We start from the raw sequence: 27,239 nt of genomic DNA on the forward strand, positions 1-27,239 counted from the left end.
TAAGTATAAGACAGAAAGACTCAGATGCACTCAGCAGACAAGTTTTCTTGTGTCCTGCTAGGTGGTAGATAAGGTGGGCTGGAGAGCTGTAGGGAGAATGAGATGGAGAAGCTGTGGGTCTCTGGCCTGTCTCTAGTCCCTGCTGGGTAGAGACTGGCCTGGAGTCTAGATGTCTTCCTCATTGCTTACCCATAGCAGCTGGAATGTCACCAGTTCCTGGTCCAACCAGCAGGGGTGCTCATCTAGATTCTAAGACCCTTCCCCATCACAGACAAGGTCAAAGTTTCAGATTACTCCGTGCACCTCAGAACAAGGGTGGGGCCCCGGGCACCCGGGCACCACCGGGTGCTGGAAGTTGGGGGAGAAACCCCTCTGTGTGTCCAGGGTGGTGGTAGTCTGACTTGTCCTTAGGCCTCCTGCTGAGCTTGACATCCTGTGGTAGGTGTTCCCCTGGCTGCAACTCGGTGTCTATGTTACAGACATTAGATCTGCTTGCTTTGCCGTGAACTTTATATGGCACTAGAACCCATGCCCAGAAAAGTGCACGTGAGTGAGCACACCCTGATCAATTCTCAAAACTCACCATGCAGTCACATCCAGAAGGAGAAACCAAACACGGCAGGGACCCCAGAAGCCCGTCCGAACACCCGCCTGGTTTCTTTTCCAGAGAGTAACCACGATGCTGAGCCCAACCTCAGAGTTCGGTCTGCCTGTTCTTTCTGTAAATGGGATTTTTGCGGTGTGCCCTTTCTTGCCCAACAGCATCTCTGGGGGTTCGTCGTGTGGCTTTGGGTGGCGGGAGGTGCTCATTCTTGTTCCTGCGGCTCCGTATTCCCCGGTATCTGTTCTATTGTCAGTGAGCAGTTCAGGCTGTTTGCACCGGGCCTGCGTAGGATGGGCTGCCTCGAACTCCCCCTGCTCTTCTGGGGAACACACACATGCTTTTCTCTTGGGCATATGCCCAGTAGTGGAAGCTCCGGGCGATTGATCTACAGAAATTCAGCTTAGGAGACACGGCCAGAGAGCATTCCAAAGAAATAGAACCCCGTCCACACACCCCAGCAATGTGCGGGAGTCAACAGGGGTCAAAGCTTGCTGTGTTCCCTTCGTTTTAGCCCCTCCGATGGGCAGGTGTCTGCTTTCTATGCTCGAGGTTGGCGAGAGTGCATTGTACTGACAGTAATGATAGGGATAATTAATAGTCATAATTGAGAATAAAAGCTAAGACAGGCCCCACGATGCCGTGCATCTGTCCTGTGTGGTTCCCGGCCCCAACGGAGATAGTTCGTGTCTGACTGTTGAGCTTATGGTTCCTGCCCTTTGGGTATAAAAGCTGGCCTGTCTTTATGGTGATTTTGATAGTTATTCAGTGGCTTGAAAGTCCACTTTCTGGGGGAGGGATGGGCCCTAGGAAGCCTGGCAGGGGGAGAGGTAGGTATCCGTTTTCTTGAGACTTCCTCTTTGCCTCTAAATTAGCCATGCGGAAGTTTCTGGCTCCCCTTGTGCAGCCCAGTGAGCCTCTCGGGTCTGACTTTGTGGAGCTCGGAGGAGCTACCAGAACCAAAGGAGCCCGGGAGCACAGGAACCAGGAGCGTTAGGGCAGAAACGTCCCTGGCGTGCCCTGGGTCAGGCAGGAGGTCACAGTCCTCCTTGGTGGCTTGGGAGGAGGGTGGTGACAGAGAAGAAACGAATGAACGTGGTCTGGAGCCCTGATGCTGAGCACAGCGCCTGGGTGTAGATGGTGGAATAGAAATTGAAAGCCAGTGGCCCTGCAGGGGAGAACACAGAGATGCCGAGATGCCTCTCACCCCCAATGGCTAAACCTGGGGGCTAACCCAGTAGGTGGCTGGCTGCCCCTGGAGAGGGCAGCCACTGGGCTGGGCTCCACGTAGGCAGCAAGAGGTGAAGGAGTCAGACACCCTCTTGAGAGCATCACAGCAGGTAGAAAAGCACCTGCGGTGTGCCGGGGCCAATAATCCCACCTGAGGGAAACCTGGGGAGGCTGCCATGGTCTGCTGTCTGCTTCTCTCCTCAGGCACAGCCCTGGTCACTGGTGTGACCCTGCTGGGTGACCTCTGTTGGTTATAGGTCACCATCCCAAGTCTGCCTCCCAGCTTCCCCTGGGATCCCCCGGATCTCTTTAGGACCAGCAAGGACAGTGACCGTGGTGAGCACAGTGGCTGGCCTCCAGACCCGCTTGGGTCCTGTCCTTGCTGTTGGTACTGTGGTCCCACTGGTGGGAAGCCTGCTTTCTCAGCTCTCCTAGGGAGAGTTGGCCCATTGCAATGGCCGCTGTCTCAAAAAACAAAAAAGACCGCAAAGGAAGGGCAGTGGGGAGGCCCTGGCATCCAGTCATGTGAATCCGTTCAGAGAGGCCGCGTCCCTGAAGATGTCATCTCTGACGACAAGGGGACCTGTGCTTTGTTTTTGGGTCAGAATGAGAGAAAAAACCCCAAGGGTGGGAATCTTCAGTGGACGTGTTGTGCTGGAACCTCTGTGACCCCCAGCTGGCCACTCCATGGGGAGGGGCGGAGGGGTCAAAATGTATTCATCCGGACTTTGAGGACAATAGTAATAATGCGGCTCATGGTGCTGTCTGACGGAGGAACTCCCTGAGGAGTCGTGCGCGTGAGAGAGGACACCCTAACCGTTACAACAGCAGGGGCCACCAGACAGGACATGGGAGTTCTGGAACATTCTTTCCAGTTGCCCCTTTGCTGGCAAGACGGAATGGCTGACAGTGGGGACAGCAGGATGCCTCTGTTCATGGTTCGCCTAAGTCAATCCCGGGAACAGCCGGGGGTGAGAAGGGACGCTTGGAGGAGGTAGCACCCTTAGTCCGCGGTGTCAGGCAGGTGAGACTGGTCAGAGCAGGGCATGGCGTCCGCCTCTCCCAGGGGCGCTGCCGGGTCTCCAGGGACATCTCGGGGGTCCTGGTGTGCGGGCCAGCGGCTGAGCATGCTGACATCTGTGTGAAGACCTGTCAAGGCAGACAAAGGAAGCAGAAGCATTTCTTCTCTGTGTAACTAGGTCTGCAAGTATCTGAAGCCCCCAGTTCCATCTCCGAGCTCCTCCTGGGAGGCCACAAAGCCAGTGGCATTAGGACAGCCCTCGAGTCCAAAATGGTCCCTGCTGCTCCTGGAAATTCTGCTTTTATAAGCTCCCTTCTTCGGGTCTTGGAGACTTGTGTGTGTCTGTGTTGATAGTTACTTTTTTACTTTTGTCATTTTTTTTTTTTAAGTTTCAACCTCTCCTAGGAGGTGCTATTTGCCTGTTTCTACCTCTTTTTCTTTCTTTCTTTCTTTTTTTTTCAGTTGAGGCAAAATTCAGGCAACATACAATTGGCCATTTCCAAGGGAACGGTTCAGCGGCATTTAGCATATTCTAGTCCCGAACAAGCCTGTGCTGGTTAGTCTGGTGGTCACTGCCCCTTCTCCCCAGCGCCCCCAGACCTGGCAACCCCCAGTCTGCTCTCCGTCTCTACAGATTCGCCTCTTCTGGACCTTTTACATAAATGGAATCACACAGTACACGGCCCGTGGTGTCTGGCTTCTTTGGCGTTGACTGATGTTGTCCAGGTTGATGTACCTTGTAGCATTGTAGTGGGTGTCAAGGCTTCATTCCTTTGTATGGCGAATTGTGCTTTTTTTTTTTTTTAAATTTTACATTTATTTGAGAGAGAGTGAGCAAGCAAGAAAAAAAATTGAGAGATAGAGCACAAGTGGGGTGGCAGGGTCAGCATGAGGGAGAAGCAGGCTCCCCGCCAAGCAGGGAGTCCCACGTGGGGTTCAGGGCTCAATCCCAGGACCCCAAGATCATGACCTGAGCTGAAGGCAGACACTTAACCATCTGAGCCACCCAGGCACCTCAGTCATGTTCCTTTTGATGTATCTGTGGAAAGGGTGCCCAGGGCCTCCCTGGGCATTGCTTGTGGGTCCACAGGCCTCTGGGAAACAGAGGGATATCATGCCCCCTCCCAGCCAAGGCCCCGCTGACCCTGCATGGTGATTGTTCCTGGACTCAGAAGGCAAAGCACGTCCGTTTGCTCTTAACTTCTACATGGTTAAGGCACGGAGAGCAGGGGACGTTCCGTGGCTCTGTCTTCCTCCTGACTATTCCCAGACATGTCCCCAGCTCATCACAGACCAGTCGCAAGGCTGCTATCCAAGAACTTGGAAGATGCCCGGAAATCCTGCTGTTAGAGAGGAGGACACATACCCTGGTTAGTCACAGCCGACGGTCATTAGAGGAGCAGGAAACACGGAAAACAACCAGGCTGTGAGCTGGCCTTTTCTCGGTGCTGGAGCACTTGGGTCCTTGGGTTCTTCCTTGGGGAACTGAGTTCTGCCCACACCATACCAGGCATTTCTGTGGCTGCCCTATCCTGCCTGGAGAATGAGTGTCTTTTTCTCCTGATGACGGCGCGCCCCATCCTTCCCTCTCCCCGTGTGCTCAGGGCCACCCCTTCCTCCTCGGTCCCCTGGGCTTCCCCAGCCCCCAGCGGTGTGTGCTCCCTCCCCCTCGTGGACAGCAGGCCAAGCAGGTCCCATCCACGCCTGCCCAGACACACCCGCCTCACCTCCGTCCCTCGGGGGCCCCCGCAGCAGATAGCGATCTGTCTCCTGGCACGTTGATGAAACAGAAAACTAACGTGCTTGGCAAGATGCTGGGGCTCCTGTTTCAAGGCGCTTGTAAAAATAACAGGACGTTTAGTTTTCAAAGGAAGCCACTAACTGCCTCTCTTCCCTACGTCTCCCAGAGGAAAGGGGAGATCTGCTCTGACTCTGTGTATCTTACTACCTGTCTTGCACTACTGTGGTCTCATGCACGCGTACGTCTTATTCCCACCCCACAGAATTAAGGCCGCAGCGGGGGTGAAGATATCGGCTGTACGAGTCAGCAGCGACCAGCAGTGGGCCGTCCAGGAGGAGATAGACAGCAGCAGCGAGCAGACGACCGCCGCCCTCACCTGCGTGGGCCACCACCCGGACACGCAGAACAGGTGAGCGCCGACGTCCCCGGGCGAGGCTGCAGCCATGGTGGAGCTGGGGGGCCGGGGGGCGGGCAGGCTGCAGGAGCTGAGAGCAAAACGATGTGATGTGCACCAACGGCGTGACGCCTCTGCACTGACGGGCGACTCATCAGCGCTGCTCCGCCGTTCGGCTTCCGAATGGCTTCATTACGGGGCCGCGTCGCCGAAGGAGGCTTTCTGTCTTCACGCTCTTTTATACGCCAATGGCCCAATTAGGGGAGCAGTCTCACCAAATGACCTGAACTCGCATATGCGCAGGGTTTGAGAACCACATTTTAGGAATTTATTAGTATTATTGTTATTGTTTGCGCTGAAGACGGAAGAATGAAATGAGGACCGTAGACATGATCTAGGAGGCGAGGGGGAAATGTACGTTTTTATGAGCAGCACAGGCGGCTAGAGCGACTGAGTGATTGCGTCTCAGTGCGTAAATGCAGTCGTCTGGCAGGTATCACGCCTGGGTATCGGCGTATGGAGTCCGAAGGGGAAGGCGGGTGAGCTTCGTGTTGCCGGCACACGCTTGTCCTCCCCGGCTCAGACGGTCGCCTTGGGTTTCATGGGGCTGCGCTCACCTGGGAGGTGGAGGGCGGTCATTGCTCGTTATCGTGCTTCGGGACCCCCAAAAGGCAGAGGGAGCTGTCCCCACGATAGTAGCAGCCTTTTCTCTCAAGGGGTCAGGCCAGAGAGCACCGAGATGTGTCTTCCCGGTCCCCGTCTTAAAACCACAATGGATCCCACTTCAGCCGGGACGAGACCCCGAGGCCTCAGCTTGGCCGGGGAGCCCGTGCAGACGTCTGCCATTGTCATACCCTGTTCTCTTTTCTTTCCCCTCTAGTATTTAAACTCACCCTGGCGAGTCCACAGAGCATCCCCTTGGGGCCTAACCCTGCGGAGTCTAAACAACCCCGTTGTTCCCTAGCACAGGCAGGGAGGCATTTCTCTGTGTCACACCCGGAACTGTTTTGGGGGGTTGTTGCCGGCGGTGGTCTTTGTTATAAAGGAAGAAGGCGGGAGAATGTAGGTCCGCTAGCACCTGGCCACACTCTTCAAACGTGGTGCCTGCCAAGGGCTGTGGCTTCCTCTCTGCTTTGTGCTGGGGCCCAGACCCCCTCTGGGTTCCTGGGGGTGTTGGTCAGGTGGGCTTTGTCCGGTGGCTGCCGTGGGGTGCCGCACCGATGAAGCCCAAGACAAAAGGGGTCTTGGGTTCCTTGCACTGATGGAGATGCACGGGGGGCTGCCACCAGGGACGTCTGGATCCAGCTGTCCAGCAGCATCCTTAGTGACTTGTCCCCCATCTTTCCTCTGGGCTGGCAGCATCCCCAGCAGGATCTTCCCTCCTGGTGGCAGGTCGGCCATCAGCAGCTCCCAGTGTCCATCCTGCCGGTGGGTCACTTTACGGAGGATGTTGCTCTTCCCCATCAGGTCCCCTGGCCCTTTTGGCCCGGCTTGGATCACGGGCCCACCAGAACCGGTCACTTTGGCCAGCCCACCTGAATGACACGGTGTTAGAGGATGAGAGAAGTTCTCAGTTACCATGGTCCTGATATGCTAGAGGGGCCCAAACGTGATGCCTGGATGCACACCCTCCGAAATCAACATTTGGGTATGCATCTTGGGTGTAGATCTTCCTTGACTCGCAGTGGGGTGAGCGCCTGATGGCACCCATCCTAAGTTGAAAATCCTGGAAGTTGAAAATGCATGTAGCACAACCAACCTCCTGGCAACCACAGCTTGGCCTGGCCTGCCTTCCCCGTGCTCAGGGCACCGACGTGAGCCTGCCGCTGGACAAAGTCACCCACCACAAATCCTGTTTTAAGAGGAAGTGTTGACTCTCTTGTGTCATTTCCTGACTCCTGCACTGACGGTGACAGACGGCTGGGCCGTGAGGGTGCAGGGGGCGTCCGGGACTCTTGTGATCACGGGGCTAATGGGGAGCGGCGGCCGCTGTCCAGCATCACGGGAGAGGATGCGCCCGCGGATCCTGCGCCCGCGACAAGGTCTTGATTCAAAAACCCAAGTCCAGTGTCCACCGAACGCATTAATCGCTCTCCCACCATCGTCCAGTAGACCAGTTGCACGCACCTCCAGCTGTCCTGAGTCGGAAGGGTCTGTGTGGGGGACAGGATCCGTGGTCTCTGTGTAGGAAATTGACTTCTTGAAATATCTGACTGATCACGTGGTGATGTTTTACACTGAAGAAAAAGACGTAGGCTGTGGTGATCACTCTTGGTTCTGCGAGAGTCAATTTCGCATTCTCTTGAGGAGAGAGAAAAAAGTTGCAGCAGAAGAAAAGTCCTTACAGAAACAGAGTTACATAATCGTGAGATGCTTTCCCATCCGGCCTCCTCCTCCTCCTCTTTCACTCGGGGTTGGACCTCCCCGGGGCTGTACGAAGGACAGGGATCGCGATGTTTCCGCATGACGGTTTATACTCCTCTGATATCCCGCTAACAGTCATCCCATAATCTAAATAAATAATTGCCTCTCTTTATACTTTTCTGTTGAATTGTGATGTCAAATGAGGTGTGAAATACAAGCTCACAGACCGCGTTTGCCGGCTAACAAAGTGAATATGTGGATGTATCCCCAACAGAACATCCCCCAGAAAGCTGTAATCTCCGAATTGTGACAACCTTGGGCGGAATAGAGTTTTTAATAGAATATAATGTACAAACTGCCTGAAATTCTGTGATAAGAATTAAAAATGTGTCGTATGGGAAGACATGATGAGCTCAGTGAGAAAGGCAGTATGTTAATTTAAACTATTTTAATGAACGTGCATTGTGAGGAGATGTGAGTAATAAAGATGATGACCACAAGATAAAGAGTCGTGTTACCAAAGGAAGAGAGGGGAGATTAGAAAAATAAGCAAATTTGAAAGTGTTCGGAACAGATAACAGGGCAGCGATGGAAATGGAAGGTAGGCGGTTTGCATGGAGACTGCGTGAGATCAGAGAGCCCGCCACCGGGTTGCTCCTTGAATGGTTTCTGTCTGGTCACTGGGAGCCGTACCTCGGCAGAAGTAAGCTACCACTTTTTCTGTGTGCAGAAGCCACAGTACAGAGTTCGTTCTCACCTGAGCACTGGAGAGGAGCTCGGAGGCACGGCACGGAAAGAGGAGCTTGTGCCTCTCTGTAGGATAGAAAAGCAAAAGCCCCTGAATAGATTTCTTTAAAGGAATCGATCCCTCCCTCTCCCCGCGTTGTTGTAAACCCAGCTCAAGGTGAAATCAAGATCGAAGTCAAATGTTTAGTGAAGCGTTACCCTGTTGGGAAAATCTGGAACCAGTCTCTCAAGAGTTTTCTTTTGCCTGCTCATCCAGAAAACACTGGGCAGACAGAGGGCGCCCTCCTGAATAGCTTTTTCTGAAATTCGGCTCTTAAACATTAAGCAGGTGTGTTAAAGAGTCACCGAGTGTCCTTCTGTGGATTCAGGATACAAAGTTTACTGCACTTCGAGATTCTTTTACTTACATTTTTTAGAAGGACAAAGACCAAGGTAGCAGCGGTCTCCTGTGTCTCCAAGTACAGCCGTGTTTCCCACCTGCCTCATTTATGTTGGTTTTGTTCCTTCTTTAGGAGGTTTAATGACAGGTAAAGATAAAACACACAACATCTTTCAGGAAAGGTTCTTTTAAGAGTCGGCAATGTTAGAGCCCCGTGAGGCTTGATTGCCACTTAACAGATGTGTAAGTTGACCCGTTCAAATGACTTCCCAAGCTTTCCAGGCCAGTAAGTAGCCAAACTGCCGGACCTTAGAGTCTACGCGCTCATCCGAGCCCCCTGCTGTGCCCATCTGCACCTTCTTCCTCCGTCCTCGTTCAGCGTTCTTGTCTGTTCGAACTGAAAACTCGGTGACAGCTTGCCCACGGGCCCGGCGGGCCATCTGGCGAGTGGGCACACATCCTCACCGCAGAACGTGCAAATGTTTCTTTGGGAAAAAAGAGGTAGGGGTAATTAAGTGAAGAATCTTGAGATGAGGAGATTATCGTAGACGGTCCCGGTGGGCTCAGTCGAATGACAGATGTCCTCGTAACACAAGCCCGGAGGAGAGGGCCATGGAGATGGAGGCAGAGATCGGAGCAAAGTGGGCACAAGCCGGGGAAGGCAAGCCTGGGGTCCCCGGAAACTGCAAAAGGCAATGAGCGGACTCCCCCCTAGAGCCTCAGGTGGGAGCGTGACCCTGCGGACACCTTGATTTTGGAGCCCTGGCTTCCAGAAATGGGAGAGTCTAGATCTCTGTTGCTGTAGGCTATTAAGTTCATGGTAATTTGTTACAGCCACGATAGGAAGCGAATACAGGGGCTTAATGACTACTTGTTGCATGGATAAATTAAGACTTCTCAACCTGGATGCCTGTCAGAATAGCCTGGAGGGCCTTAATAGTACACGTTCCCGAGACCTCACACCTCAGTGGGTCACAGGCATCGGTATTAGAAAGACTCTCCAGGGTGCCTGGGTGGCTCAGTGGGTTGGGCCGCTGCCTTCGGCTCAGGTCATGATCTCAGGGTCCTGGGATCGAGTCCCACATCGGGCTCTTTGCTCAGCAGGGAGCCTGCTTCCCTTCCTCTCTCTCTGCCTGCCTCTCTGCCTACTTGTGATCTCTCTCTCTCTCTCTGTCAAATAAATAAATAAATAAATCTTAAAGAAAAAGAAAAGAAAGACTCTCCAGGTTTTGTTTTCTTTATTTTTTTAACGACTTATTTATTTATTTAGATTATATTTATTTATTTGACAGACAGACACAGAGAGGGAACACAAGCAGGGGGAGTGGGAGAAGGAGGAGTAGGCTTCCCGCTGAGCAGGGAGCCTGACACGGGGCTCGATCCCAGGACCCTGGGATCATGCCCTGAGCTGAAGGCAGACGCTTAGGGACCGAGCCACCTAGGTGCCTCAAGATTTATTTATTTACTTGAGAGAGAGAGAGAGAATGCGTGTGAGAGAGAGCGTGCACATCAGGAGGGACAGAGGGAGAGAGAATCTGAAGCAGACGCCATGCTGAGCCCAGAGCCCGACACGCAGCTCAGTCTCGCGACCCTGAGATCACGACCTGAGCTGAAACAAAGGTTCTGACTCTCAACCGACAGCACCACCCAAGCGCCCCTCCGAGGTGATCTTAATGTGTGGCCAGAAATGGGAATTAGTGGAATGTAGGAATGAGAGAAATAGTAATGAATTCAAACACTGTGAGAAGATAATGGTATTTTATTTTTAACAATTTTAGGATTCAAAAATAGTGGGTTTAGAAACACAATTGTTAGGCTTACAATACAGTGTGCCACGGGACAGCTCTCAGCACCAGCTGCCAAGATAGTTCAAAACCAGGATTTAGGTATAGAAACCTAGCAGGCCTTGGCTCGGTCTAATTCAGGCTACGAAGTCACAACAGGATTTCCTACAGGGAAATGAAGGGCTCCTCTCCCCCTTCCAAAGAGGAATCAGGCCAACCGAAGAAAAGAAAGAGAGGAATATTTTAAAAACACGCCACCTCTTTTCCTTTCCCTGGCCACTGTGAAAGTCTGTGAATTTATGCTGCTGCTCAGTTTCAGCACAGGCCTGCCGGAGGTCTTCGGACTTCCAAAGTAATAGGTGTTCAATTAAAATTTAGAAGATACGCTGAAAAAGATATAGAAGATAAAAACCATCCCTGAACCTGTGTATGATTCGAAGGGAACCATTGTTAATATTTTGATGAGTATATTCCTGTGATTGTGTTTGCCTATTTGTGGAGGTCCACAAATGTGTCATTTTTGTCAGTATTAGAGTTTGTTTAGCTTTGAAAGCTGTTTTTGTAACAATGTGGAATAAATATATGGCAACATCTTCTCAGGTTGTTAACTATTTGGAACCTTAATTATCAGCCCCTTTGAAAAACTAATAAAGGGGTGCACTCTTTTTTCTCCCCAAATATAAACACATAAGCAACTTTTTCCCAACAGTTTAAAGATTCACAGAGCCTTTCAATGAACCTGTAGTTTCAAGTGTAATATTTAATAGTGGTATAATATTTTATTGATATTATAGATTCTCTGTTTATTTACTGTGTTTCATTTCCTCCCCTTTTCAACATTCCTTAAAAATGTAAAATGTCTTTTGAGTACTTCTGTGGTCAGTCTTCAGGAGAGAGTGCTAGAAGTAAACAGGTAGGTCACAAGGCATGATGAAGTTTTAAATGTTTGATGATTGTGTGACATTTTCCTGTCGGTTTGCACTGGCAGCTCTGTTTGAGAGTGCCCTGTTCTTGGTTCCTTTGCCACCACTGGGCAGTCATTGTCTCAAAATGATAATTTGATAGTTGGAATATGGCTGTGTTCTTGTAGGCTTAAGTTTCATTGACCTGATGTTTGGTGAAACTTGAGTTTTTCCCCCTGTGTTTGTCTGCAAGTGTCTTTCCCTACTTTGTTGTGTTTCCTTTTTTATCACTGTATGGTCACTTTGGCCATGTTTTGGGGTAGTGTGGTCAATCTAGTCATCATTGTTATTCAAGAGAAGGACTCCCGCCTGGAGGAGTATGGCAGGATGCCTGAAGACCCCGCATCAGGCTAGCCTCTGAGTGACGTCCGGAAAGACCAGAGCTAGCCCCCAGCACAAGTGGTAAAGATAGATTTTATTTGGAAATTGTTGCAAGAAAGGGAAGAGAGAACTTTGCGTGACCTGTAAAGACCTGTGGGAATTTATAGCGGAGGAGCAGAGTTGGGGGGTAGTAGGGTGGGCTCCGTCGATGGTGCCGGACTAAGAGGAGTCATCCCCGGTCAGGGGTGGTCCTGGCCAGACTGACCAGATCAGATTCTTGCTGAGGGCAGGCCATGGTGATCAGACAGCAGGGGTGGGGTAAGGAGTTTGGTTAGAATATAGAGAATGAGCAGGTTGGCAGGAAAGGGGGTATTCTCTCTAAACTGACTTAGCAAGATCCTTGCTATCACTGGGCTCTGAAGGTGTCCCTGCCAGGGACAGAGAGGGATGCTCAGAGGAGCCCACCCACCGTCTGGCTAAGGAGAGAGTCTTGTCCGTGACCGTGAGGAGCAGAGCCCGCTGCTGACCTGGCACAGCCCGGCGGTGTGAGTGACCACCGCACCGTTGTCACCTTAGGCCACCGAGGTTCGGGTTTCAGCTGTTACCAGGCATAACGATGCCTGCTCTGACAACGCAAAGGGCTTTCAGGTGCACATTTCACACGTAGTAAGACTTTTCTGAGCACGTACAGGTTATTGAGGAATTGAGCAGAAATGACAGGGAATCCTCATTGTCCCCCGGCACAGCTTTTCCCATTATTAACATCCCGCATTAGTGGGGTGCATTTGTTTCAGTTGATCAGCTAACACTGATAACATTCTTCTTTTTTTAAAAAATATTTTATTTATTTATTACTTACGAGTGTGAGCAGGGGGCGGGGCAGAGGGAGAGGGGGAAGAGAGAGTCTTAAGCAGACTCCCTGCTGAGCACGGAGCCCGATGCCAGGCTAAGTCTCACGACGCTGAGATCGTGACCTGAGCTAAAATTGAGAGTCCGACGCTTCGCCAGCTGTGCCACCGAGGTGCCCTCTGATACATTCTTTTTAAGTAAAGCGTGTGCCATATAGTAGGATTCACTCTTGGTGTCTTGCATTCTGTGGGTTTAGACAAATACGGAACGATTTGTGATGTGCGTGTGCCATTCCAGTGTCGAAAACAATAGTTCCGCTGCCCTAAAAACCCTCCGTGCCGCACGTATTTCTCTCTTTCTCTCTCCTCCAGAATCCCTAGGCAACGCTGATCTCTTTCCCATCTCCAGCCGTACCTTTCCCAGAACGTCACGTGGCTGGAATCATGCAGCCTGTAGCCTTCCCAGACTGGCTTCTCTCACGATGTAATATGCGCACAAGGTTCCTTTGAGTCTTCCCATGGCTTGATCGCTCGCTAATTTTCAGCGCTGAATCATATTCCATTGTCTGCGTCCGCCACCCTTTATTTCTCCATCATCTACTGAAGGACAGCTTTGTTGCTTCCAAGTTTGGGCAAATCATGGATAACGCTGCTGTAAGCATCCGTGTGCTAGTGTGCGTGCAGACGTAAGTCTTCTGCTCGTTTGCGTAAATACCAAGGGGTGTGATTGTTGGATCGTATGTAAGGGTGTGCTGAGTTTTGCGTGAAGCTGCCACACAGTCTTGCTAAGTCAGTCGTGAGTAGGAGTCCACTGTCCCGCGCCCTCGCTAACATTGGCGCTGCCGTGTCCTGAATGTGGGCCGTTCCCATAGGTGTGCAATGGTATCGTATCTTGCTATTGTTTGGGTTTTCAGTTCCTTAAGAACACATGATGTACCGTATCTTCTCATAGGCTCATTTTCCATTTATTTATCTGCTTTGGTGTGTGTTCAGGGTTCTTTTTGCCCATTGATAAATTGGGTTGCTTGTTCTCTTCCTGTTGTGTGTTAAGAGATCTTTGTCTATTTTAGATTCCACTCCATTATGGGTCATGTGCTTTGCAAACATCCTCGCCCAATCTGTGCTTTCTCTTCTTATCCTCTGATTCAAATAAACATTTTGAGTTGGGACCCCATGTTTGGAGTAAGTTCGTAGGTTTCATTTAGATGACTCTGACTCAGAAGTTTCCCTGATTCTCAAGATGGCTGGTTTGGGATAGAAAAATCCATGATTGGGTGTTCCGATGTCATTGAGGAAAAAACATGTTTTACTTTATGACTCTGAGTCTTCCTGCTGACCAGGAGGGCCTTGCGGGTTGAAGGTGTCATCCCTGGCAATGTACAGGCTCACACAGCTTGTTCCTACCGGTGACCACTCCCCACTAATCCATTCTGCCGCCAGCTGCCAGATGAATCTTAAAACACCTTTTTCTTTGAGACTTCGTGGCTCCCTATTGCCTAGTGCCTGTCTCAGCAAGTGTTTACAATTGGCTAGACTTCTACAGTACTTTTTAGAGCAGGGCTCTGTCTAGATGCTCAGAACTCTGGTGCAAGTCATGGATGCTGGGACAGCCAGGAGGGCCACTCTGCACAGTCATAGGACAAGAGCCCCAGGGCAGTGGGATAAAGAGGGCAAAACGGGTTCTGTAGGGAGGGACGCTGGAAGGCGTCTCAGAGGCATTGACATTGGAACTGGTCCTTAAAGAGTTTCAAAGTGTTTAAAAAGAAACATTTCTGGCAAGGTGACCTATTACGCCGTTCTTTATATAATATTAACACTGTATTGTGTTAGACTTCCAGAATCGTCTTTAATGCAACAATTGCTACTGGTTGGATAGACTTAGGATATAGAGTTTCTGTGTTGGGTGGACGTGGATGGGACACTTGGAGTGGTCTAGGAAAGGTGCTAATGTGGGACGCATTTTCGGGGGTTGTTGGAAGCAGATCTGACCAGATACAATGCCTATGCTTAAATATAAAATATAAATATAAAAATATCCCTGTGAGGAAGGTAGCATGATTAGCCCCACTTCCAGAATGGAGAAAGTAAGGCTCAGAGATATGAAGAGCCTCCAGTTGCATTGTTAAGACTGGTGGGTCTGGGATTTGAACCTAGAATTTAAGATTCTAGAATAGTGTGTGGCACACAGTAGGCATTCAGCAGATAAATGTCAATAATTCTGAGCTTAGGAGTCCTTTCTCAGCATCAGAGTTGCTTCCAAAAGAGAAGGGAAGGGGTTGGTGCCAAAGGGAAACACTCCCAAAGGTCAGCCCTTTGCCAGGATTTCTGTGCCTTCTCAGATCCCCGACTCTGTTCAAGGCTGTGGGAAGCTCAGCCTTGATCACCACGTTGCCGGCTCCAGGCACTGTGGGTCCTTCGTGAAACAGGAATGGAGGAGAAAGATTCTCTTAGAAATTCCAAGGGTCTTTTAGGTTCTGACATGCCCTTTCTTCCTGAGGGCAGGTTTTATTTCTACTGTGAGATTTAGCTCTTGTACTGTGCTTGCACAGGCAGAAATGGAGCCAGAGGAAATTGGAGGTTTTCTTTACAGAGGTCTGCCTGCACAGTGGTTTTAGTTCGGAGTCCTGACACCAGATTTTTGACGGGCAGTGGATGAAACCAATGAAGGGAAATTGACAAAGTTGATGCCAATGGGAATGACCCTTTATTCGGCCTTTTAATTGGTATTTGCTTGTCAGAAACCTCAGCTGCTCCATGGAATCATTTTATTCTTAATGTCATTGTTTTGATGTGTTTACTCACTTATTTTGACATATTTATTATTATGAGATGAGAGATACCCTTGAGCAAATTGACCACTGAAGCCGTGAAACCTTCCTCACCTCCGGTGCTGGTCTTTCACAGGAGCGATCAAATGAACCTGTGAGTGGTTGCCTACCCCCGCTATGTCTCTGTCCCCACCCCCCCCACCCCAAACCCCTTTCCTTCTCAAAGTTTCCTGGAGAAAATTTTCTGGGATTTGAAAGTATTCATTTACGGCAGCCTGCCTCTGCAAAGCACAGATTCTTTTTTTTTTTTTTTTTTAAGATTTTTAAAAATTTATTTATTTGACAGACAGAGATCAGAAGTAGGCAAAGAGGCAGGCAGAGAGATAGGGGGAAGCAGGCTCCCTGCTGAGCAGAGAGCCTGACGCGGGGCTTGATCCCAGGACCCTGAGATCATGACCTGAGCCAAAGGTGGAGGCTTTAACCCTCTGAGCCACCCAGGCGCCCTGAAGCATAGATTCTTGCACTGTGACTTTAATCTAGATAAAAGCTGGTGTACCCAGGTATCATTACCTTTCTGTGTGAGAAGAAACCTCAGTGTCTTTTGAAAGGACATTTAATTGGATTTTAATCAGTCCCAGGGCCAGTGTCCTGCACGGGTTTTCGTAGGTCCTGGCCCAACGTGGCCACATAGCCAGCAGATGGTGAGCCGTTTACAACCCATTTCCGCATGTGGCTGTTGTGGCACCTCGATGCTGATGGCAGCAGGGGAGTGCAGCCTTTCCGGCCAAAGAGCTTCCTCTGTGCTACCAGATGGTCCACTTGGTCCTGGGGAGGACTGGCCGTGCCGTCTGCAGACGTCTCCCTGCTGGGATTTGCCTGGTCTCTCAGTTATGGGTGTTTGGGGAGGAAGATGACAGAAGAGAGGTACCCTATTCATCCCAGCGTACGGAGAGTACCAACATTGTTCATCAGTCTTCATACTGACCTTGGCTGCCTGGCTGCAGGAGTGTTTGCATCTCTCTGCTGTGAAGTTACATCCCCTGCCACTCCCCAGGACAAGGAAGTCAGTGTACACAGCCCACACGTCGGTGGTGGGAGTTCTGCTCCCAGCCTGGGGTTTTTTTCTTCACCAAGGGTTCTGGAAATCCTGAAGAAAATCCCCTCAGCGTACCTGAACCATTCCCTTTCCCTGTCACTGTCACCCAAGGGGATCGATGGGTTGGAGCCATCATCTCTGGTTCCTGAACAAGGAGTGTCCAGATACCCCTTCCAGAATGGCGCTGTGCAGTGAGTATGCATAATATTGCAGACTCCTTGTCTAGAGCTTCCTGGCTGGGCTGCCTTGCTTTCTCGTGCTTCTGAGTTAGACCATCCAGGGGAGACATTTGACCCTTTGCTTTCCAAAAGAGGAAGGAGAGAGTTATGATTCACTGCTCCTCTGGGTCCAGAATTCCTATCCCATAGCCCATAAGAAGAAGGATTTGGTTGGGGGCAGAAGGGACTGGAGCCTCCAGCCCTGCTCATCCAGGGATAGGACAATCTCCTGATTCCATTCCCAAGGGTAGGATATAGACTGTTTGCCCAGGGCACCAACAAGGACAGGCCAGCCCCATGGTCCAGGACTGCTCAGAAACTGTCACTCAACATCTCTCCTTTGTGAAGTCTGCATTCTAGTGGGCTGAAGCAGACAACAATATGTGTTTACTCTTGGGTGGGAGTAAGTCCTAGGCAGCTGAGGTCATAATGGAGTGGGTGGGCCTTCATCCAGCATGACCAGTGTCCTCACAGAAGGGGGAAATTCGACACACCCCCACACAGGAGGAATGCCACCTGAAGGAGAAAGCAGGAATCAGGGTGATGCTTCTAGAAGCCAAGGAACACCGTAGATGGTCAGCAAACCACCAGATCTAAGGGAGTGGCAAGGCACAGATTCTGCTTCTGGCTCTCAGAAAGAACCAGCCATGCTGCCATCTCGATCTAGGGAGTCTACAGGACTGGGAGGGAATCACTTCTGTTGCTTAAACCACTTGGTCTGTGATGCTTTGTCACTACAACCCCGGTGCACAAATGCATCTGCCTGCTTTGTCCCTCATCCTCTCTCAGGCATGTGGCTCTGTGGCTGAACTCTTCATGGTCAACTGGCTGGTTAGTTCCAGGTCATCTCCTCCTCCCTGTCTCAGAATGGTCCCCCCTGGAGAAGATGCCATCCCCAAGTCTACTCTGCTGTCTGTGAGGTTTTCTCGGACTCAGGCATGGCCAGCTCATCTGCAAGGCCAGATGTGTACAGCTGGATAATGCTGGTGGCTCCAGTATTCAGGGGCTCATGCCACACACTCACTTGGCCAATAGGTGTTGGGCTGAAAGCATCAGTGGAGGAGGGCAAGCCAACACCTGAAGTGCAATGCAGACAGCTCTGCTTTGGAGGGAGGATGGCCACAGCGGGACGGCTTGCACATGTCTTTTCAGTTCTTTGGGGCATAGACCTGGGAGCGGAATTGCTGACTCACCCGGTTATTCTGTGTGCAACTTTTCAAAGAGCCGCCAGACTGCTTCCCATGGCCGCTGGCCCATTTTAGATTCCTGTTAGCTGTGTGTGAGGGTTCTAACTCCCCCTTATCCTTGGATGGCTAAGGGGTCTTTCCACATGATAGACTATGATTCAGCCAGAAAGAAGAAGGGAGCGTGGACCCCTGCTTCAACCCAGATGCACCTTGTGAGTGTGGTTCTCCGTGACAGAAGCCAGACACAAAACACTGCAGAGTGTGTGGTGGTTCTGTTTGTATGAAGTGTCCCCAGGACGTGCATCCACACAGCCTGAAAGCGAATGATGGTTGCTGGGAACTTGGGGGAGGCAGCTGTGAGGAGTGGCTACTACTAGGGCTGGAGTTCCTTGTTCGTCTGAGGCAAAAGTTCTGAAAGTAGGTGGCATGATATTTGTACACCTTTGTGAATGTGCTCAGTGCCGCTGGTTGTATGCTTTCCAACAGTCAGTTTTATGGTATGTGTCTTATACGTGCTAAAACCCAAAACAGCAACAAAAAAGAGATATTTTCTCTGCAAAAGTCACTCATCCTGTGCTTTCTGGCCAGCTTAAGAGACATCCCAAGGCTATTTCTGACACGTTGTTTTTACCTTCCATGTGGTCTTTTTCACAAATCCTTTCATAAGAGTGAACTCCACTCCAGTGAGAGTTTCTGAGAGTTAAGCACATTTTGGAGACGTGGACGCTATTGGTATGAGGGCCTACAGTTCCCGTGGGTAGGAGCTGTGTCAGGGAGTACCCTAAGGAGGTTTTGTGGAGGTGAGCCACGGCTCCGGGGTCAGTCTCAGAGAGCAGTGACTCTTACACCACGGAGTTGAAAGGACTCTTGCTGCGGAGCAAAAGCCAAACTGGGAAGAAACGGACAAAAGGGGGTCCCGTGGTCTGCCAGGCTCCGCATGCAGGTGTGAGGGCAGAGCTGCGAGGAAGAAGCTGGCTGCCGCCCCCATCCACGCAGACATGTGGTTTTCCTTCCCCGTCTGTCCGTGACTCAGGATTGCTTTCCAGCTTCCTTTAAAATCTAGAGGATATCGTAACAAACACCATCTATTTACCATATAGCTTGGTCCCAGTAGGATGCTTTCCCAACGTGGTATCAGCAGAGCTTAAAAAATAAACAAAAAAGCCCAACCCAACCCAGCCCCATCCAACAAACGTCTCCCTGTTGTGCTCTCCCTCCTCCCTCCGTAGAGCGAACCGCTCTCCTGAATTACAGGGGTTCACGTCATCGTGCTCCATCGGTAACTGCTGTCGTTGCCGTGTCCGTGTCCCTCCAAAAATTCACATGTTGAAATCCTAACCTCGAGATGATGATGCTAGGATGCCGTTGGGAGGTGATGAGGTCATGAGGGTGGGTCCCCCGTGCACAGGATTAGGGCCTTATCCAAGAGACCCCAGAGAGCTGGCTCACTCCTCCCACCATGGGAGGGCACAGTGCAAAGGGGCCGACTGCGAGCCCTCACTGTACGCTGAATCTGTGGGCACCTTGATCTCGGATTTCTCAGCCTCCAGAACCAAGGGAAAGAAATTCCCGTTCCTTATCCACCACCCAGTCTGTGGTCTTTTGTTACAGCAGCCTGAATGGTCTAAGACAGATCACAGATGAGTGCGTTGTGTTTTCACACTTCATCTAAACGGCCTTGTGCTATAGGAGTCATTTTGCAACTTGTCTTTTCTGCTCAGTGCAACGTTTCCTATTTCTCTATTAAATCCTGTAGGGGCATGTGACTACAGCTCTTTCTCCCCTGCTTTATAATATTCCATAGTATAGACATTCCATGGTTTATTTACTTGTTCTGTTGAGGGAGGACGTTATTTAAACTTCTTCTCATATTGATCTTCGTGCCCCCTTGTTGTACGGACTGTATTAAATGTTTGCACCTGATCCTCTGGGTTAGTGGTTTTTAAGGGAGAGGGAGGCATGAGGGGGGCGTTGCAACCCATTCATGAGTTATGACACAGAATAAAAAAAGAAATTAAATAGAGTAGCACTGAATAGAAAACATCAGAGTCCCTAGCACGGAATAAGGGAAGCATTTCATGAAACTTCCTTGTAGTGTCTGGTTTTCCTGAGTCGCCGGGCCAGAGCTCTTCTGTTCTGGAGGCTGGTGGGAAGACAGGCAGGGTCCGTGAAGACCGGCCTGCCTGGGTATGTGCCACGCCAGCTTTTTATCTGGTCCCGAGTTGCTCTCAAAGGTCGTGGTACCAATTTGATGAGTTGTGTTCGAGGCTAGAAGGCTCCTGAACTTCCTGAAATGGGAGGCTTTTCCAGAAGCTAGCTCTCAGTGCCTTATTTCGGGTTGACCATCCTTCCGGCTGGGTTTACATGGATTGGCTGGTGGTGGTTTGTCGGAGAAACACTCATCTTAAAGACACGCCATTTAATTTCCCTGCTGTCAAGAGGCAGCGTGAAGTTATTCCTCTTTTTTAAAGAGTGATTTAAGTAGGAAATAATGAATGCGCAACGCTGTAGTTAAACACCGGCGGACGCACTGACGGATCGGCTGTCACTTGGGTCTTGCTATAAAGGGAAAGAAAATGATATTTAATCACTTTCAAAAAATAAAAACAGCGATGATGAATTTGATGCATTTGGACGCTGCGTGACTCATTAAGGCGCACTATTATTTTCCAGTTAATAAAGGAACCTCGCGTCTCCCCCGTGATTAAACCACTGCCAAGCAAAGACGTCTTTGTTTCCAGGAGCACACTAGGTCTCCCGAGCTGTGTGAACGCACAAGCTCTGGCTGCCTGCGCCGGCTCGGCTGGGGCCTCCGAAATCCAGGTGGCAAGCTGGGCGTCCCAAGATCCACCTGCTGAGTGTTTTTCTGCTTTTTTTCCCCCTTCAATTTGGGCCAACCCTAAAAGCATTGGGAGTCTTGACTAAAAATGCGCATTTGAGGCTTCTCTGGAGGAACTAGAGGTCTGGACAGATGAGATTGGGCTGAGATTGAATGGGTATGACTTGCTGCAGCTGAGGAGCTACTCAGTTCACAAGGGGTCCGTGCTGGCTTGCTTACCACTGTCCCTGCTGCTCCCCACTGTCCCCCCAAACCCAGTAAAAACTCTCAGCCCAATTTCAATGTGTGTGTGTGTTGTGTGTGTGGGGGGCCAGCTCAGTGCTGATGCTGTCCACGCCCACAGGCTGAGGGCTCCGACCCACGAGACTGCCCCACTTCAGAAGCAAGTTGCAGGTCCAGATTGTCACCTGTCCTTCTGTCCAAAGCGCTGTCGATTGGATGCCCCGTGACCCCCTCCTTGGGCTGCATTAATTTGCTGAAGTGGCCCACAGATCTCAGAGGAACATGTTACTTACTAGGTTACTGGTTCCTCCACGAGGACAGAACCCAGGACCAGGACCGGCCAGGTAGAGGAGAAGCCACAGGTGTGGGGAAAGGGCTTCCCAATCGCCCTGTGTTCACCAGCCCAGAAGCTCTCCCAATCCCATCCTTTTGGGTTTTTCCTGGGGGCCTCATTACAGAGATACGATTGATTAAATCATGTCCATTGGTGATGGATTCAGTCCCCATCCCGCCCCTCTCCTGGGCTCACTGGGGGTGGGAGGGTGGGGGAGTGGGGCTGAGTCCCCGACCAGCAGCCCCCATCCTCAGCTGTGTTCCCAAAGTCACCTCATTAACATGAGAAAAGACACCTTTATCACTCTCTCTGCTTAGGAAATTCCAGGGGTTTTAGGTGCCCCATGCGGAACCAGAGAAAGACCTAAATCCCCGCTTACGCACAGTTTCAGTTATCCGTGGCCAAGGAGCACAGAAGCAGGGTGTCGTCCTGACTTCGCGTCACATGTCCCCCAAACAGTCCATTGGTAGGATTGTTCTATTTCACGATTACTGTTACTCTCTTACCGCGCCTAACGTATGAGTTAAACTTCATCATGGGTGTGTGTGTAGGCAAAACCTTAGTACGTATAGGGTTCGGTGCTGTTGGGGTTTCAGACATCCCTTGGGGGTCCTGGAATGTAACACCTGCCGACAAGGAGAGGACGCCTGCTTTTCTTGCTATAAATCACAGTGTCACCCTGGGTGTGCTTGGCTCTTCCTTGGCTTTATTTACCCTTTAAGCACCCGCTGGCGTTTTCTTTTAGGAAAGAAGTATTTCTTGATGTCACTACTTATTAACTATGTGACCTTGAACAAGTTACTTAAACTCCCACCTTCATCTCCTTGACTTTAAAATAAGGACACTATTGGTATTTACCGGATAGGGGCGATGGGGGATTAAACTCTTGTATCTGTATCCCCCCAAGCTTGGTGCCTAGGAAGTGACCTGCAAGTCTATTGCCCGAGTTAATGTTGTTAGTATCCAGTTCTGCATTAAGGCAGACAGAGAAATGTGTTTCAAGTTGAATGAGGAAGGATATTCCTTTGTAACAAAGAAGGATATCCCTATACAATTAATCAGAAAACAAAAGATTTCCATGTTGAAAGAGACAGTGTAAGGCCCCCACTGGAAATTAACCTTAGTAGAACTCTGTGATAAATACACAGAAAAGGTGTGTGATAAAAATTGTAATGAACCAGTAAGAGGGCTTAGATTTTAACCGGGTTTCTTTCTGAATGCAAAAGAGCTGAGTGTTGCTTTTAGGAACCACGTCCGTGTGACCTGCTGGTGCTCTGTCACTGGCAGAGGGGACAGATCTGCCCCTTCAGGCGTTTGAGACCCCACATGCCCTCCTGCAGTCCTGTGTGATCTGGGAAGAACCCCGCACATCCAGGGAAAGGAATCACTCCGATATTGCTTTTTCAGCAGGGAGCTGGGTTCTGCGGTGCCCGCCTCCGTCTGGGGACACCCTCCATCGGAACCTCTTCCAGAAAGTGGGAATTCTCCTGCTGGCTCACCAAGGGGCTTACATGGCATAAACTATAAAGAACAACCCAAACGTTGCAGACATTCTCTTTTTTCTTTTTTATCATTTTTTTAAAAATTTCTTTTCAGCGTAACAGAATTCATTGTTTATGTACCACACCCAGCGCTCCATGCAGTCCATGCCCTCCATAATACCCACCACCTCGCTCCCCCAACCCCCACCCTTCAAAACCCTCAAGTTGTTTTTCAGAGTCCATAGTCTCTCATGGTTCATCTCCCCCTCCAATTTCCCTCAACTCCCTTCTCTTCTCCATCTCCCCATGTCTTCCCTGTTATTTGTTATGCTCTACAAATAAGTGAAACCATATGATAATTGACTCTCTCTGCTTGACTTATTTCACGCAGCAGAATCTCTTCCAGTCCTGTCCATGTTGCGACAAAAGTTGGGTTTTCATCCTTTCTGATGGAGACGTTCTCTTGATGGTTTCTTCCCTGCACAGAAATTCACCCCGAAGACCTGAAACCAAATACAGTGTTTTTGAAGGTGTTTTTTCCCCTAAAACCGGTGGTCTTCACCCAAAACACATACAATTAGGTGAATGAAAGTGGATTCTTAAAGGGAATTTCAAGGTACATTTTTTTCTTCTTCCCAGAACCTCCCTTGGATTCCACTTTCCCTTGTCTCGAAGGCAGGAGCTCTGCCAGAGGACAAGACCATGACCGATGGAGGAGCAGAAAGTATGAGGTTTTAGTGGGCATGTGGAAGAGCAGGCTGCTGGGAAATCCGGCATCCACGCTGCTGCTGCCTCGGGCGCGGTGCTGGGAGGTCAGCACCTCCCCGCTGACGATGGAGCAGCAGCAGGTTGGCTGAATTTCATGCCAGCCAGTGCTCCGAGGGTTGGGACGGTGACTGTTACCTCCGAGCTGGGGATATTTTTGGGATTTGCCTGAATCCTCTCCAGGGAGATAAATACCACATCATCAACAATTGTGTGGTCAAATGTGGGGTCAGATTTGGCCGTTTCCTAGCCGTGTGACCTCAGACAGGCGACTCTGTCCCTCAGCAAGACAAAGCATGTGGGGGTGCCTGGGTGGCTCAGTCAGTTAAGCATCCGACTCTTGGTTTCCGCTCGTGTCATGACGTCAGGGTCAGGGTCGTGAGATCGAGCCCAGCCTTGGGCTCCGGGCTCCGTGTCGAGTCTGCTTGAGATTCTTTCTTCCTTCCTCTCCCTCTGCTCCTCCCCTGTTGGTGCTCTCTCCCAAATAAATAAATAAATACATAAATAAATAAAATCTTCAAAAAAGAAGAGATAAAGAGACATCCTGACTTAGGACAAAGGACCAAGTGCCCAATAAGGAGATAACACCCTGGGAATGCCTGGGTGGCTGAGTGGGTTAAGCCTCTGCCTTCAGCTCAGGTCATGATCTTGGTCCGGGTCCTGGGATCGACCCTGCTCAGCAGGGAGCCTGCTTCTCCCCCTCTCTCTGCCTGCCTCTCTGTCTACTTGTGATCTCAGGTCTGTCAAATAAATAAATAAACTCTTAAAAAAAAAAAAAAAAGGAGACACACTCTGTCTGAGCCGAGACCACAGGAGGGGTGTTTCTGTGTGGCTCCTTTGATCATAATGTGTAAAATCTTAACCTGCGCTATAAGTGAAGTTGAGTTTTGGACTCATAGGAATACTTACCTTCGGATGACATCTACATAAATTAACTTAAGTTTTGACAAATGTGGAGGGGGCCAACCAAAGAAGATCCACGGGTCACAGTCGGTCCCTGGTCTCCAGTTGCCAACTCTCAAGCACTGGCCAGTCCCTCTGAGTGGTGAGAAAGTAGACCAAGTGATGGGTGTGACTCTCAGTTTCCCTTATCCTGGGATGCAAGCAGATTTTCACTTTTTTTTTTTTTTTAAGATTTTATTTATTTAAGAGAATGAGAAAGGGGGAGCAGCACAGGGAGAGGGAGAAGCAGGCTCCCCGCTGAGTGCGAGCCCGATGTGGGGCTGGGTCCCAGGACCCTGGCATCATGACCTGAACTGAAGGCAGACGCTTAACAATCTGAGCTAGGCCCCCCCAGATTTTCACTTAGGATGGTGAGTCTCTGTCACACAGATCTGCACCTCACATTGCAGGGGGCCTTTCTTGCTTGAGCGAGAAGTCATGTAGGGAACTAGAGTCTGAACGGCATTCCAGGGGGCTATGTCTGCCTCGGCTGAAGCCTCCCGACTTCCTTCTATTACGTTCCTTCATCAGGGTAGAGGGTGGGCGCCTCTGCTGGTTTTCCATTTCCCCATCCACAGCAGGAGACCCAGGTGCGCAGTGGAGGCTGGAGCCCGAGCTTCGAGAAGAGCCCACCGCCGTCCCACCGGTGGGGAGAAGGGGCTGGTTGTGAGGTCTGAGTCTGTGACAGAAACATTCCCGAGGCGCTGTGGTTGTAAACGTCCTTGATTTGGAGCTGGCAGGGGCTGGAGGTGTCCTCTCCCTCTGCGGACGCCACGGAGCCAGACAGCTTCATGAGGACGGGGCGGGGACACTGAAGGGACCTCGGCTGTGACTCTTGTCTTCTCTGAAAGATGGCTGAGTGGCAGTGGTGGGGCCCCTGCTGGGAAGACCCGCCTGGATCCTCTGCTTTTAGAGCCTTTCAGCGAGCTGAGTAAGGATCATTGCCGGGGATACTTTTCCACTCTGTTTTCTTGGGAACAGTTCTTAAGATAGAAAGTGAAGTTATCTTAAATTGAAATGGAAACATTATAATTAAACGTTTACAACCAAAGCAGATTGATGGCTATGGTGGTTACATTTTTCATTGTCAGCAGATGCCATTGAAGCTAAATAACCCATTGAAATTGTAAGGAAAAAAAAAATTTTTTTTTTTTCTTTTAAACGTCTGTTAACAATGGTAGTCTTTATTCTATTTGTTTTCTCTGGTGCCTTAGTGACAATAAAATAGAAGGCAGTCGTGCACCGTGAAATTGAGCTGAATCGGGAAAAGCAAGGCTGGTGAAGTGTATTTATTTTTTCTGTTGTAATTTATTGTAGTTGCCTGCGCAGTGGTTGGGAGACGGCTATCTGTTCAGGGTGGCTGCTGGGTTGAAGGAGGTGTCATTTTTAAATTCCCATTTCTCTTCTTTTTCCTAAAGATGAGGCTAGGTGAGAGCTCTCATTTGCACACAGGACTCAGGGTCTGTAAGGACAAAATTCTCCTAATTCCTGGAATGGCATCTCACTCTTACGTGTGCTTCCTGGTTTTGGGGGCGTGTTCTTACTTCACTCCATGTAATTTTGAAAGGAAGGCAAGGTCATTGTCCAAAATTGAGAAAGAGAAAACATCAAGAGCTGTTAAATGTATTTTTCTAGTTCGACCCAGCGCTCTTACACATTCTCTATAAACGACTTTTTCTCCTGCCTTTTTTCTTTTTTGTCTTTGTGTTTTATCACAAGCATTTACAGATGTAATCGCAAACTTTTTATAAACGCTTTTTTTTTAAAAAATATTTTACTTATTTGTCAGAGAGAGAGTGTGTGTGCTCAAGGAAGGGTAGAGGCAGGTTGAGAAGCAGGCTCCCCGAAGAACAGAGAGCCCAATGCCGGACTCAGCCCCAGGACCCTGGGATCATGACCTGAGCTGAAGGCAGACACTTCAGCGACTGAGCCACCCAGGTGTCTCAAACTTTCTGTAAACCTTTCAATAGTTCTTCACTATTTCTTCATGTGAATGTTACATAATTTACTTAATGGGGCCAGTTATGTCGTTTCAAATATTGTGCTGCTCTAAATAATGCTTGAATCTTTCTTTCAGATTATTTCCTTAAGTACATTTTCAGAAGCCATGTACTGGCTGTTGACATTTTTAAAGTCTTATCACACTTTGGGAAATTGCTTCTCAGGGAGGTATCAGGCAGTATTTGTGATGGTCAGTTTTGTGCAGTAACTTGGCAAGTCTGTAGTCCCCAGTTATTTATTTCTCTGAGGTAGATGTGATTAAAGTTCATAATCAGTTAGTTTTAATTAAAGGAGATTATTTTAGGACATCTGGTGGGCCTGGTCCAATCAGTTGAAGTACCTTATGAGCAGAACTGAAGTCTCCTTCAGGCAAGAAGAAATCCTGCCTGTGGATAGTAGCTTCCTGTCTGAGATGTTCCAGGCTGTGCTTCTGGAAGGACGGCCTTATAAGTTTTTTCTTTTTAATGTGTGTTTTGTTTTTGTTTTTGTTTTGCCCTATGGGTTTTAAAGTTGGCTAGCCAATCCCTTGCAGTTGCTTAAGTCAATTCCTTCCAACATGTCTCTTAATATCTATCTCCTCCTGGTTCCGTGGTTGAACCCTGGGTGATACATAGCTCCAACGGAAACCATATGAAGTGCTCCTCCTCATAGTACTGAACTGAATATTATCATATTAACATTTTTACTTATTTGATTAATGTAAAATGTATCCAACTGTTTTCTAGATTGCTTTTCTCTCTAATGGCACCAAAGAGTTTTCAGATGCTTATTAACCATTTGTACATCTGCTTTTGGTAATTGTCTTTTCCCATCTTTGGTGGTGAGGCACGGTAGTTGAGAAGGCCAGCTGTGTGTCTCTGTGCACATCCCACCTCTGCCATTTACTAGTGACTGTGATCGCCTCAGTTTCTTTGTTTGTAAAATGGGCTTACTGATAGTACCCTCTTTTGCCAGTTATAGATGTTTTTCCTCTCCGCCCCTGGTTCACCCTACA

The 27,239-nt window shown here is 49.7% G+C and overlaps 1 protein-coding gene across 1 annotated transcript in view; it reads left to right on the plus strand.

The window, feature by feature from the left end:
• TMEM132B (transmembrane protein 132B) overlaps positions 1–27,239 on the plus strand; it is a 344,462-nt gene that overhangs the window by 181,484 nt on the left and 135,739 nt on the right. Inside the window, exon 3 of the mRNA XM_032310581.1 lies at positions 4,856–5,002. Coding sequence (XP_032166472.1) covers positions 4,856–5,002 — 147 coding nt within the window. The remainder of the gene's footprint in view (positions 1–4,855; positions 5,003–27,239) is intronic.

Source organism: Mustela erminea, chromosome 13 (assembly GCF_009829155.1).
Source record: "Mustela erminea isolate mMusErm1 chromosome 13, mMusErm1.Pri, whole genome shotgun sequence".
Classification (NCBI taxonomy): Eukaryota; Metazoa; Chordata; class Mammalia; order Carnivora; family Mustelidae; genus Mustela; species Mustela erminea.